This window comes from Cynara cardunculus (genome assembly GCF_001531365.2).
Source record: "Cynara cardunculus var. scolymus isolate 2C chromosome LG 10, CcrdV1, whole genome shotgun sequence".
Classification (NCBI taxonomy): Eukaryota; Viridiplantae; Streptophyta; class Magnoliopsida; order Asterales; family Asteraceae; genus Cynara; species Cynara cardunculus.
The window spans coordinates 20,179,619-20,190,459 of NC_037537.1; the positions used below are offsets into that span (position 1 = coordinate 20,179,619).

Here is a 10,841-nt window from a genome sequence, read left to right on the forward strand (position 1 = left end):
GATGAAATCGGATAGGGATGAAATCGTTTAGAGATGAACGAGTTTAAGAGTTTTTAAGAGTTTTAGCCAAATGCTTTATAAGATAGTATAGAATAGATTATATTGTTAAACCAAGACTAAATTACTTTGTTATTAAATCTAAATTAATGTATAATAAAAAATTGAATTAAAGAAGTTACACCAAAAAAACAAGAATAATTAAATAGTTAATTTGATATTAACATTGATATATTTTTTTTCAAATAAATATTTTATTCAAAAATAAAAACACATAAAACCGTATTATAACATCGACATAAGCAAATAATAAAATAGAACATCAAAATCGAGATATATCTCATTACATTGCACGAATATCCTTCTATTTGTATTCAAACAAGTAAACAACTATTTCTTAATTGTTTCTTAAAAATCTATTTGTTTAAACACACCTTTTTCAATCAACTCTTGGACAGCTCAGATCAAACCATGAGTTCAAGTTTTAATCTTATCTTCTATCAAATCCGAACCAATCCATTCGAACTAACCTCAATTAGTCGGACTCTTTTGGAGTGTAAAATGTGGGTGGGGAACTCTACCATTAAGCTCTCTTCTACAACTATATAGCCGTGCGAATTTGGCTTTTAGCTCTTTTTCCGGCGGAGTAAAGGTGGCATTCAATTTTTTTAAACAAAGAGAAAGAAAGGAGGAGCACGACTTCATTCAAGAGCACACAATGCCAATTTCCCTCCTCTAAAACCCTCTTCAGTAGCAAATCGATCATCTTGGAACAGTTCTTTGATACATAATGTTCAGAAAAATCGTTTCTTTCCCCTCAAAGTCGAAATCAAGAAGATTTGTACCCATACCACTTAATTCCACCAACTATTGCTACTGCCCTCCTTCAGCACCACTTTCTTTATCATCAAAACGTGTTTCTCCCAGACGAAGTTCGTTTGAGATCATCACTCCAACTTCGTTGAAGGGTTTCAATCGATCTTTTTCATCTGGGTACCGTTTAAATTGGACGCAATATGGAGGGCTTAATATGCATAGAAGTGGGTTTGCAGTTTTGGGGAGAAGGAGATTCAGTAGCGAAACAGCCCGTGAGTCGATTAATTATGACGTGGTTATCGTCGGAGGAGGGCCTTCTGGGTTATCGGCGGCGATAAGATTGAAGCAATTGTGCCGTGAAAATGATGTAGACTTATCTGTGTGCGTTGTCGAGAAAGGGGCCGAAGTGGGTATGTTTGATTTACCCTTTTTGACCTTTTAAGCTCCATAAACTGCAATCGAAATCCTAAATTGTGATGGATATTATGTCAAATTCATGTTTTTTGTGTCTTTCGTTTATCATGATGGGTTACCTTCTGTTTTCTTGATGTCTAGCAGAGATTGCTTCACATAACGCAATCTTCTAATAAGCAAGTTAACTCCAAGGTTTTAGTAAATATCTGCACATTAGTTACAACTAGCTTGTGGGTAAGGTTGAAACGGATCAGAGGCAGGCTCAGAAGCTCGGAGTCAGAACCCTTCGCGATCATAAGGCTCTAATGCAGGCTTAGAGGCTTCTGATTCCGTACTTAGAACATCCAGAAACTCAAATTTCCTAAGCAATCCTCTTCATAAAGAGAAAACTGAATTGGAACGACTTGGACCCAGCCAGGGGCGCCCAGGACCCCGTAAGGGGATGCAACCCCTTGACTCCGCCTTATGGCGATCTAAGGTGATAGAGACAACATTTCTGAGCGTGCACTCCACACCTTCTAGCTCACATTATGAATGCCTGTTTCACCAAGGCGATCCCTTGTAATTTGTTAATCACAATTACAACAAAATGCTTGATGACACTAATATAACCAACAATTGTATTATGTGCAACCTTTGCTGAATGAAACTTTATATTGTTCACAGGTGCAAATATATTATCGGGAAACGTTTTTGAGCCCCGTGCATTGAATGAACTTATTCCAAATTGGAGAGAGGAGGAGGTACATTTGAACACTTGCACAGGCACCAGATATTTGTCGATGATTTGTTGGATATATTTCAGACTGATACTTGTATATTTGAACACTTGCACAGGCACCAATTAGCGTCGGTGTTTCTTCTGACAAGTTCATGTTGCTTACGAAAAAGCATGCAATCTCTCTACCAAATCCTTTTGATAACAGAGGAAACTATGTTATAAGGTAATTAAAGACTTCCTTTTTTCAACTCATCATGGTGAATTACTGCTTCGACCTTAATTTCACTATCATATACTCTGAACTCTATGGATTTTCCTGATCTGCTATAACTTATCTTCAGTTTAAGTCAGTTTGCTCGGTGGTTGGGACAAAAGGCTGAAGAATTAGGTGTTGAGATATACCCAGGCTTTGCAGCTAAAGAGGTACTGTGCCTATAGGGTTTCTTATCTCTATATCTCTCCTGTGTATATATGGCATAACAAGCTACGTTACAGGTTTTATTTGATGAAAGTGAAAATGTTATTGGCATTGCAACTAACGACATGGGAATTGGCAAGGATGGTTCTAAGAAAGATAATTATCAGCCTGGTGTGGAATTAAAAGGTAGCATCTTTACTCTCACTAATGAACAATATGAAAGATGGGACTCATTTTCGTTTCTGGGGCTGCATATTTACGGTTTTACCTGTTAACATTTCTCTTAAACTCCACAAAAGAAAATAGAAAAAAAAGACGCCCCACTTTTCTTTCTTGTAAACCAAACAAACCAGCCCAGTATAAATAATAACTATGAAAGCATATAAACTACAACTCATACTGCTTCATATTGATTGAATATTCAGGGCGTATAAATCTTTTTGCTGAAGGTTGTCGAGGTTCACTGTCAGAGGTTTGCAGAAATTGACCCTCTGTTCTACCAGCATCTTAATTTGCTTGTTCGTTCTGTAATACCAAATGTTATGTTTTATGTGTACAGAAAATAATTAGAAAATACAATCTCAGAGAGAAAGGGCAAGGGCAACACCAAACTTACGCTATAGGAATTAAAGAGGCAAGTGAACTTCAGCTAAATAACATCCATTTGAGCTTTATTTCTAGATCCTTATCTCACTACATTTTGCACACTTATTCTCCATGATTGTGAACTGAAGTTTACTGTAAAATCCGATTTCTGAAAATGTTTACCACCCAGGTTTGGGAAATCGATGCCAGCAAACATAAACCTGGTGCGGTGCTTCATACTTTAGGGTGGCCCTTGGATCACAAGACTTACGGGGGATCTTTTTTATACCACATGCAAGATAGACAGGTAAGCAATTCGACTAATATAGTTAAAATGACAAAATTCAATGGCTTATAGCATAAGTAATATAAATATTTCCACAATGCGTGCTTACCGATATGAACCTTGTTTGCAGGTTTCCATTGGACTGGTGTGTGCCTTGAATTACCACAACCCGTTCTTTAATCCTTATGAAGAATTCCAGGTAACCTTAAAAATACGTAAAGATTAGTATATCAGGGTACTTCATCAATAGTTTAAAGTTTTAGGACATCAATCTATTTCTTTTTTTTTCCCCCAAAATACATTGATAACATCTATTTAATCCACCCTTTGTCATTATTTTCTAGCAGTCTGTAATACTTTCCTCCTGCAGAAACTCAAATCTCATCCTGCCATCAGGCCTCTTCTTGAAAATGGAACAGTTGTCCAGTATGGTGCTCGGACCTTGAATGAAGGCGGTTTTCAGGTGCATCACAATTTTACCTTTTTTCATAAATGTTGTGCAGTAATGTATGCATTGTACATTTGATGCCCAAAAATGTTACAACCACAAGGGTTGTGGCGTAGTGGTTGAGGTCCTGGGGGATGTGGTTGAATATCCCATCTGCCCAGGGTCCGATTCCAGGCGTACACAACAGTTGTAGCCACCAAGTTTATCGGGGCTGATTTCTTGCAGTCACAATTTGCCGAGATTAGTCCAGGCATAGCCTGGGACACCCTTCCAAAAAAAAAACCCGTATGGATGCATTCAGTTTTGGGCAATAAAACTTTGTTGCAACTACTGAGCTATCATGTTATGTGCATAATGTCCATGGTGATTGTGATTGTTGTATTGGTAATCATATGATGATGTTGAACACAAATATAATGCTAGTTAATTTTCAGTCTATTCCGTATCCAGTGTTCCCTGGGGGAGCAATTGTTGGCTGTGCAGCTGGCTTCTTAAATGTTCCAAAAATAAAGGGTACGCATACCGCCATGAAATCAGGTAAAAATATTTCTCACATGCTTGGATCCGAGTACACATGAAATATTATATGAAACGTACAAGCTATTCTGTTATAGGAATGCTAGCAGCGGAATCTGCATTTGGAGTACTTCATGAGGGCTCAAATATGAAAACCTACTGGGAAAACTTGAAAGATTCATGGATATGGGAAGAGCTCCGCCGTGCACGGAACTACCGCCCAGTTAAGTACCATTCATTTTATTATCTGTTTGTAATTTGCCAACTTGAAAACTGGTGGCGGCGGTGGTGGTGAAGGTCTGATCATAGGTTTTCACAAAGTCGGAACCATGTATAACGTGGCTAACTTATGTCATGATAGTGTATAAAACTGTTCATCTTTTGAAGTGAATGATGCTACATGTTTGCAGGCATTTGAGTATGGGCTTTTTCCTGGTATGGCTATAAGTGGTCTGGAACAGTAAGATCTCACCCTTTCTTTCGTACATACATGCAGCATGTGATGACGTTAACTGGACTATTTTAATTTTGGCAGTTATTTACTGAAAGGAAGAGTCCCGTTTACTCTGAAGCATGGAAAACCGGATCATGAGGCAACACATGTAAGGAGTTCCAAGCATACTATATGTTGCATAAATCATAGTTAATGGTTGATTCTTCTGGTAGTTAGTACACAAATGAGGGCTTGCCCTTCATTCTATACTTTTAGTGAACACTTTGCTGAATATATATGTAGGGTTGGGTTAGAAAACCACAAAAAAGGGAAAACTAAGGAACACCCTAAATCCCTGATAATCATTCATTTGTTCGGTATGCACGTGCATAAAAGTAATTTGTCCAATATGCACGTGTCGTGCACAGAAACCAGGAAACTTTTCAATTACTTTTATGCACATATACTACTGGACAAATGAATGATTATTAGGGTGTTCCTCCACTTTTTTGTGGTTTTACCCTGAACCTGAGTTTATATATATACACACACAGAATGTAGGGAATGCTCATTTAGGAACCGTAAATAAGTTTATAACTGTGAGAACCAACTATTCATGATCAATATACTTGAACATTCATGAATATTATTCATCGTGAATATCATGCATTTTCATTATTCACGATATTCATCACCAATAATTCATAAAACATAAAGAAGCTATGGGATTTACTAGGGTATGCATAACAAAATTGAAACAACCTCTCCGCTCCTCGGGGTAGAGGCAAGGTTTGCGTAGATGGGCCAAGAGTCAAAGCAAACCTACTAAAACTTCTTACATATCAGATTTTCACAATTATACACAGGAAGCAAGTAAATGCTCCCCGATTGAATACCCAAAGCCAGATGGGATTGTTAGTTTCGATGTACCAACCTCCCTGTACAGGTATTAATCTTACTTGCGTATCTTCTTTAGGACGTATTATATGTTTTAAATTCCAAATTTAAAATACTTTACAATGCACCTTAGCAGCAAAGGTTGGATTTAATGAAAAATAATTGCATGGTAGGATCACTTTTATTGGTCTGACTGAAATAAGCTCATCGTATTGTGTGCTTTCTGAAGTACCATTTCTTAAATAGGCCTTTCATTACTATTTGTCATATGTTATCTATCATTATAGCATGTCCATTATGTTTCTACATCATATAATATATACATACATATACATATATACATACATATACATATATATATACATGTGCATGGGATTATACAGGGTTGGTTTGGCGATCAATAATTATAAATTGTATTAAAAATCATTGGAACTCAGGAACAAGAAAACTAATAACAAAGTCTATGATACTCATACGGATGTATAATAAGTTCAGTTTATTAAATGAAACCTGTAATTACGTTAATGCCTATCCAGGATTAGTTAAGGTGAAATTTGGCATTACACTTGAAATTTTCAACAGTTTCATATCTATCTTCCTTGCATGAATTTGTGTTGTCCAGGAGCAACACAAATCATGATCATGACCAACCAGCTCACCTTCGCTTGAGGGACTCTAAAATTCCTGAAGCTGTAAATTTGCCAAAATATGGTGGTCCAGAATCACGATATTGCCCTGCTCGTGTATATGAGTAAGATGCTTATCCTTGCTATTGTCCCTTTATTTCTTAATTGCTCTTTTGCTTTTGATTTTTTATATTTTTTCTATAAGCTCAGGTATATCGCGGATGACAAGGGTCAATTGAAGCTGCAGATTAATGCTCAGAATTGCTTGCACTGCAAGGTCTGACCTGCCTTCCTATCTACATTTAACATGGTATTAGAGCCGTTGTCTAGCACCATCTAGCGATTCGCCACACTCTTGGGGTCCCATATCAGCTAAAAATGGTCCATCAAACATTTATATATGTTGGAACTTTCCCTCTGTAAGGGATCTTTTAGAGAGATTTCAAAGGGGTTCCACATATTCTAATCTAAAGCTAAAAAATATGCATGTAAAGACGAGATATTTTCACTTTGTTTGAAGCAAACTTCATATGATTTCTGATCTATTTTTCAAGCTGCAGGCTTGTGATATCAAAGATCCGAAGCAGAACATTGAATGGACAGTTCCCGAAGGCGGAGGAGGCCCTGGCTACTCAGTAATGTAAAAAAATTCTGGAAACTGAAGCTTCCCGTTTACTCCAATAGAAGCAAGTAGCTTCATTCCGTGGAAATCAAGAAAGCAGAACTAGTGGAATCTCATATACATCTAACATTTCGAAGGAACTTAGAATTCAATACTAGTTAAAGATTTGTCCTTTGATGAATTCTAGTTCGTATCTGGATGACATTAGGGTACATTACATATGAATAAGCTTGATATATTCATTTAGTTGATTTTTTTGATGATTTGGGTACTTCCATACAAGTTATGAAAGATGTTTCTAAACAATGCCATCCAATCTGACTATTGTTAACCAAGATTTTACAGAAGTACTAACCGTCAAAACTTTCTACTCAATCATGGGGTTGAACTCGGAAGAAATATCTAGTTTTCGGCTTTATGTTGACAAGGAGCTTCTATGTCCTGGCTGCTGTGGATATGGGTGTTGATGTTTCTGCTGAATTTGGAGGAGTTGTTGCTCCTGAAATGGATGCTGCTGGATTTGGTGAAGCAGCGGGAGTTGTTGCTGCTCAAATGGATGCTGATTCTGGAGTTGCTGAAACTGCTGTGTGTTCATGGCATGGTTGCTGGGGTGAAACTGGTAGTTTGCTCCAAATGATTGACGGAAGTTCATCATTGATCCACCGTTCATGAGGTTCTGACCTGTAAGTATTTTCAGACGATGTATCTCCTCCTTCAATGCATCATTGAAAGCTAAGAACATGAAAAAGCAAACAATGCTTATCAGAATATATGATCATACACTTGAGTCATATAAATGACTGAAAAATCAAAATAGAGCAGGTAAGGGAAAATGGAAACTTTTACTCAATAACTTAGGGTCTGTATGTTAGAAGATTAATGAGACTCAACTTATCTGATCAACTATACATCACTGTTTGGTAGTGGCTTAATGATATAGAAAGTGGCTTATTCAGTAAGCTTCTAAGAGAGCTTTATACAGACAACAAAGTTTTTGTAAAACCTACCCCTCTCAATTAAAAAACAGTCCTTCCATCTATGAAAAAGCCCTTGCAACAAAAATCTTCCCAATCTATACAGAAAGATTAATCCACAAAAACAGCTTTGTCCATATAAGACTTGATGGAAAATCAACCAAAAAGTCCCTTACCATCTTGCATGTGAATCTGCTGCTTCATGGTTTGCAAACGCAGTTTGAGTTCATTGTTTTCAGCTGCCAAACCATTTGTATCTCTCTGAGAACAACACAACCAAAGGAAAACATGGAACTGTTGTCAAACGTAAGATCTTTAGTTATTTAGATAAAGAGGAACAGTTTGGCAAACTAGTCGTTAGCTAAACAGTAATTGAACAAGTAATGATTCAGTAAACCATAGAATGACCAGCATTATAAAAGCATAGACGGACCTGCAAAAGGGCCAGCTGGGCAGAACATGACGACGCTTCTGTTTGCAGTATCTGGACTTTCCTTTCAAGCTCGGCTATGTATCTCATCTTTCTTTCTTTCGACCTTGCAGCAGACTGCCTATTTGCCCATATCCTAATAAACGGGAACGTTGGTCAATCTTCAGATGATTCATGTATAGAAACAAGTTGAAAAGCAAAGTTAATAAATCCAAAGATCAATGCTGAATATCACCGAACCATCTGATACGGATGTTACATTAACTTCTCATAATTCGTAGCCACCAAACCTTCTCAATATACTTTCTATTTCTATTTGGGCATATTCATCAGGAGTATGAGCTTATTATTCATCATGAATGTTGTAATGGAACTTTCCCTCTATATGTGTGTGTATATCACAAGTGAGAATCAATGATGCAATCAAGATTATGAACTGCAAAATACAGTAAAAATATGTTCTTGTAGCAAACATAGCTATCAACTTTAGTTTGATTGAAGCTACCTTTTTGCATGTTTTGGATCAACAAGAGCAAGCTCAGCAAGCTTGGCATCAGATATTGATTTCTTAGCATCAGTTGAAGATATCTCTTCTGAACCTGAATTGAGCATCTCTGGCTTAATAGCAGAACCATCCATGGACATACTATGCTGATGTTTAACTCTGATGCTAGTGACATGGTTCTCAGGTGGCGGCGATGCAGGCGGTGTGGCGGCTGTTTGTGAATTCTGGACTGCAGAAAAAGATGACTCACCCACCTGAGAACCAGATGTTGCAGATGAATTATTCAACTTATCCATATGATCAAGATACATAGAAAGCAAATCTTCTTCAGTTTCATCAGAATATGAAGGACCATTGAAGCCACCTACAACACCAAGATCTCTATCAAAGCTAATATCATCAGGCAGAGTGACAATTTCAGAAAGGGCTCGTCGGTGGCCCAAATACTTAGGTGGGTGATCAAGCATTCTGCTTAGATCATGAGTTAACTGATCAGATTCATCACAATTTGTGGGTACCATGGTTGACCCATTTGGCTCAGATTTCTCATTATCTTTGTTGCCATCTAATGGAAACCCTGAATTCCATCCAGAAGGTGGCAATAAACTCCCATTAAGATTCTGAGATTCATCTTTCTCCATTTATAGAACAATCTTCAAAGGCGAACAAAGTTGGAATCCCCAAATCCGAAATCCAGATTTTCCTCGTGTAGCAAAACAAAAGAAAACCAATTGATTGTTGTAAACCAAAAACAGCATAACCACCGAATTAGCGTTCGTATTCACATTGAGAGCCTAATGAATTCAAATATCACAAAATTCACAATGCAACAAAATTTTACCATTGAATCGAATCCTGAAACGATTAAAATTTCAGAATCAAATCCCAAGAAGATTCCACATTAGTATTAATCAAAGAACCAAACATGGGTTTGAAAAAATCCCACGAATAAACTATAGTTATATGGCAAAAACAAGGTTTGAAGGAACGAACCCCATAAAATTCGAAGGACGAATGGCAAGAGAAAAGGGATGAAGATGAAGAAAATGAGAAAGATTGATAGTTTAGGGGGTGGCATGGATTTCTGTGAAGAGCGGAATTCCAATAAAAAATCGGAGGCGAAAACTCGACATCACACACACACACACACACACACACACACACACACACACACACACAGAGATGCGAAGCATCTAAAACAGAGACAACCGCCATCCGAATTCCAATATGCAGGTTTCTTTTTGTTACTTGGGGAAGTTCAAGTTCTTTTTTTATTATATCCAACCAGCTAACTGAACCGATTAATCCTTGGGTGATTATCTGTTTTATAGATAGTCCAGAGTTATTGCATTTGAACCTCTGTAGTCATAAAAGGATTTTTATTCCTTCTTGAATTTGAAACTAGGACCTCTGATAGTTTTGACATTTAGTGCCAAACTCAAACCAATCAGAAAGATGGTTAAAAATTTCGGTTTTTATGCTTCCAAAATGTGTTTGGAATTATTTTTATTTTTATTGGTTTCATGGTATTTGATAGTTTTAGCATAAAGGAAATTAAGAAAATTTCCAACACCTATTTTATAATTTTAATAAAGTTTTTTTAACGTGTATTCGAGAATTTATAAAATATTTTTAATAACATAATTAATATTAAAATTTGCTAAAAATAAAATAGTTTTTAGAAGTGGGTGTAATTTATTTTTTATAAATTTTGATTTTTTATGCTCTATTTAAAATAATTATAACATAATTGACGGAGATGTTTTCAGATTTTACATGAGATTTTGATGAATTAAATCCTCCAAATTTGCAGGTCATTTATTAGTTGGATCATAAAAGAATTCAACAGAACATCTTGAAAAATAAACAAAATTTAAAGAAAAAAATATTATTTAATATGAGTTATGATTCAAAAGTGATTATGAAATCGCTTATACAGATTAAAAAATAGTTATGACTATCTGCATTCCTAGAGTTTATCGGCATGTCGTGATGTAAATCTTTAAAAACATAAACAAGTCTAAAAATCATCTAGAACGGAATTATAAGTCAAGAGTAAAGAACCCCTTAAAGTTACTATGAAAACCATTACAAAATTGTTACGACATATTACGAAATGGTTATATGACCATTTGAATCTCCAAAATTTATAA

At 36.3% G+C, this 10,841-nt stretch overlaps 2 protein-coding genes across 8 annotated transcripts; one reads left to right on the forward strand and one right to left on the reverse strand.

Moving 5' to 3' along the window:
• Positions 1-646: 646 nt before the first annotated feature.
• On the forward strand, positions 647-7,043 carry LOC112519418 (electron transfer flavoprotein-ubiquinone oxidoreductase, mitochondrial). Of its 2 annotated transcripts, none has more exons than XR_003069910.1 (18): positions 647-1,223; positions 1,894-1,970; positions 2,065-2,171; positions 2,290-2,371; positions 2,444-2,552; positions 2,792-2,838; positions 2,926-3,000; positions 3,142-3,258; positions 3,368-3,436; positions 3,608-3,700; positions 4,120-4,222; positions 4,300-4,424; positions 4,612-4,661; positions 4,737-4,803; positions 5,481-5,580; positions 6,154-6,282; positions 6,368-6,434; positions 6,718-7,043. XR_003069910.1 is itself a non-coding variant. In XM_025127523.1 (18 exons), exons 1-18 carry the CDS (start codon positions 788-790, stop codon positions 6,799-6,801), a joined length of 1,917 nt encoding a protein of 638 aa, XP_024983291.1. In that variant the 5' UTR covers positions 647-787; the 3' UTR covers positions 6,802-7,043. The 2 variants fall into 2 exon arrangements, 1 of the variants encoding a protein (XP_024983291.1); XM_025127523.1 differs by having other exon boundaries at positions 5,501-5,580.
• LOC112519419 (probable transcription factor PosF21) lies at positions 3,374-9,772 on the reverse strand. Of its 6 annotated transcripts, XM_025127528.1 has the most exons (6): positions 9,682-9,772; positions 9,530-9,543; positions 8,689-8,942; positions 8,187-8,319; positions 7,930-8,014; positions 7,131-7,511 (listed from the first exon to the last, which is right to left on the reverse strand). In XM_025127528.1, exons 1-6 carry the CDS (start codon positions 9,764-9,766, stop codon positions 7,195-7,197), a joined length of 888 nt encoding a protein of 295 aa, XP_024983296.1. In that variant the 5' UTR covers positions 9,767-9,772; the 3' UTR covers positions 7,131-7,194. The 6 variants fall into 6 exon arrangements, 5 of the variants coding, with proteins under 5 accessions (XP_024983296.1, XP_024983295.1, XP_024983293.1 ...); XR_003069911.1 differs by lacking the exons at positions 9,530-9,543; positions 9,682-9,772 and adding an exon at positions 3,374-3,441 and having other exon boundaries at positions 7,135-7,511; positions 8,689-9,329; XM_025127527.1 differs by lacking the exon at positions 9,530-9,543 and having other exon boundaries at positions 8,689-9,052.
• Positions 9,773-10,841: the final 1,069 nt, after the last annotated feature.

Bases quoted from the DNA above. Each gene is read 5' to 3' on its own strand.
- LOC112519418 (XM_025127523.1), top strand. From the start codon at position 788: ATGTTCAGAAAAATCGTTTCTTTCCCCTCAAAGTCGAAATCAAGAAGA. The intron at 2,553-2,791 runs GTAGCATCTTTA...TTGAATATTCAG, and splicing joins GCCTGGTGTGGAATTAAAAG to GGCGTATAAATCTTTTTGCT. The intron at 4,662-4,736 runs GTAAGATCTCAC...TAATTTTGGCAG, and splicing joins GCTATAAGTGGTCTGGAACA to TTATTTACTGAAAGGAAGAG.
- LOC112519419 (XM_025127524.1), bottom strand. From the start codon at position 9,329: ATGGAGAAAGATGAATCTCAGAATCTTAATGGGAGTTTATTGCCACCT. The intron at 8,320-8,688 runs GTAGCTTCAATC...CCCGTTTATTAG, and splicing joins GATCCAAAACATGCAAAAAG to GATATGGGCAAATAGGCAGT. The intron at 7,512-7,929 runs GTAAGGGACTTT...TCATGTTCTTAG, and splicing joins GCAGATTCACATGCAAGATG to CTTTCAATGATGCATTGAAG.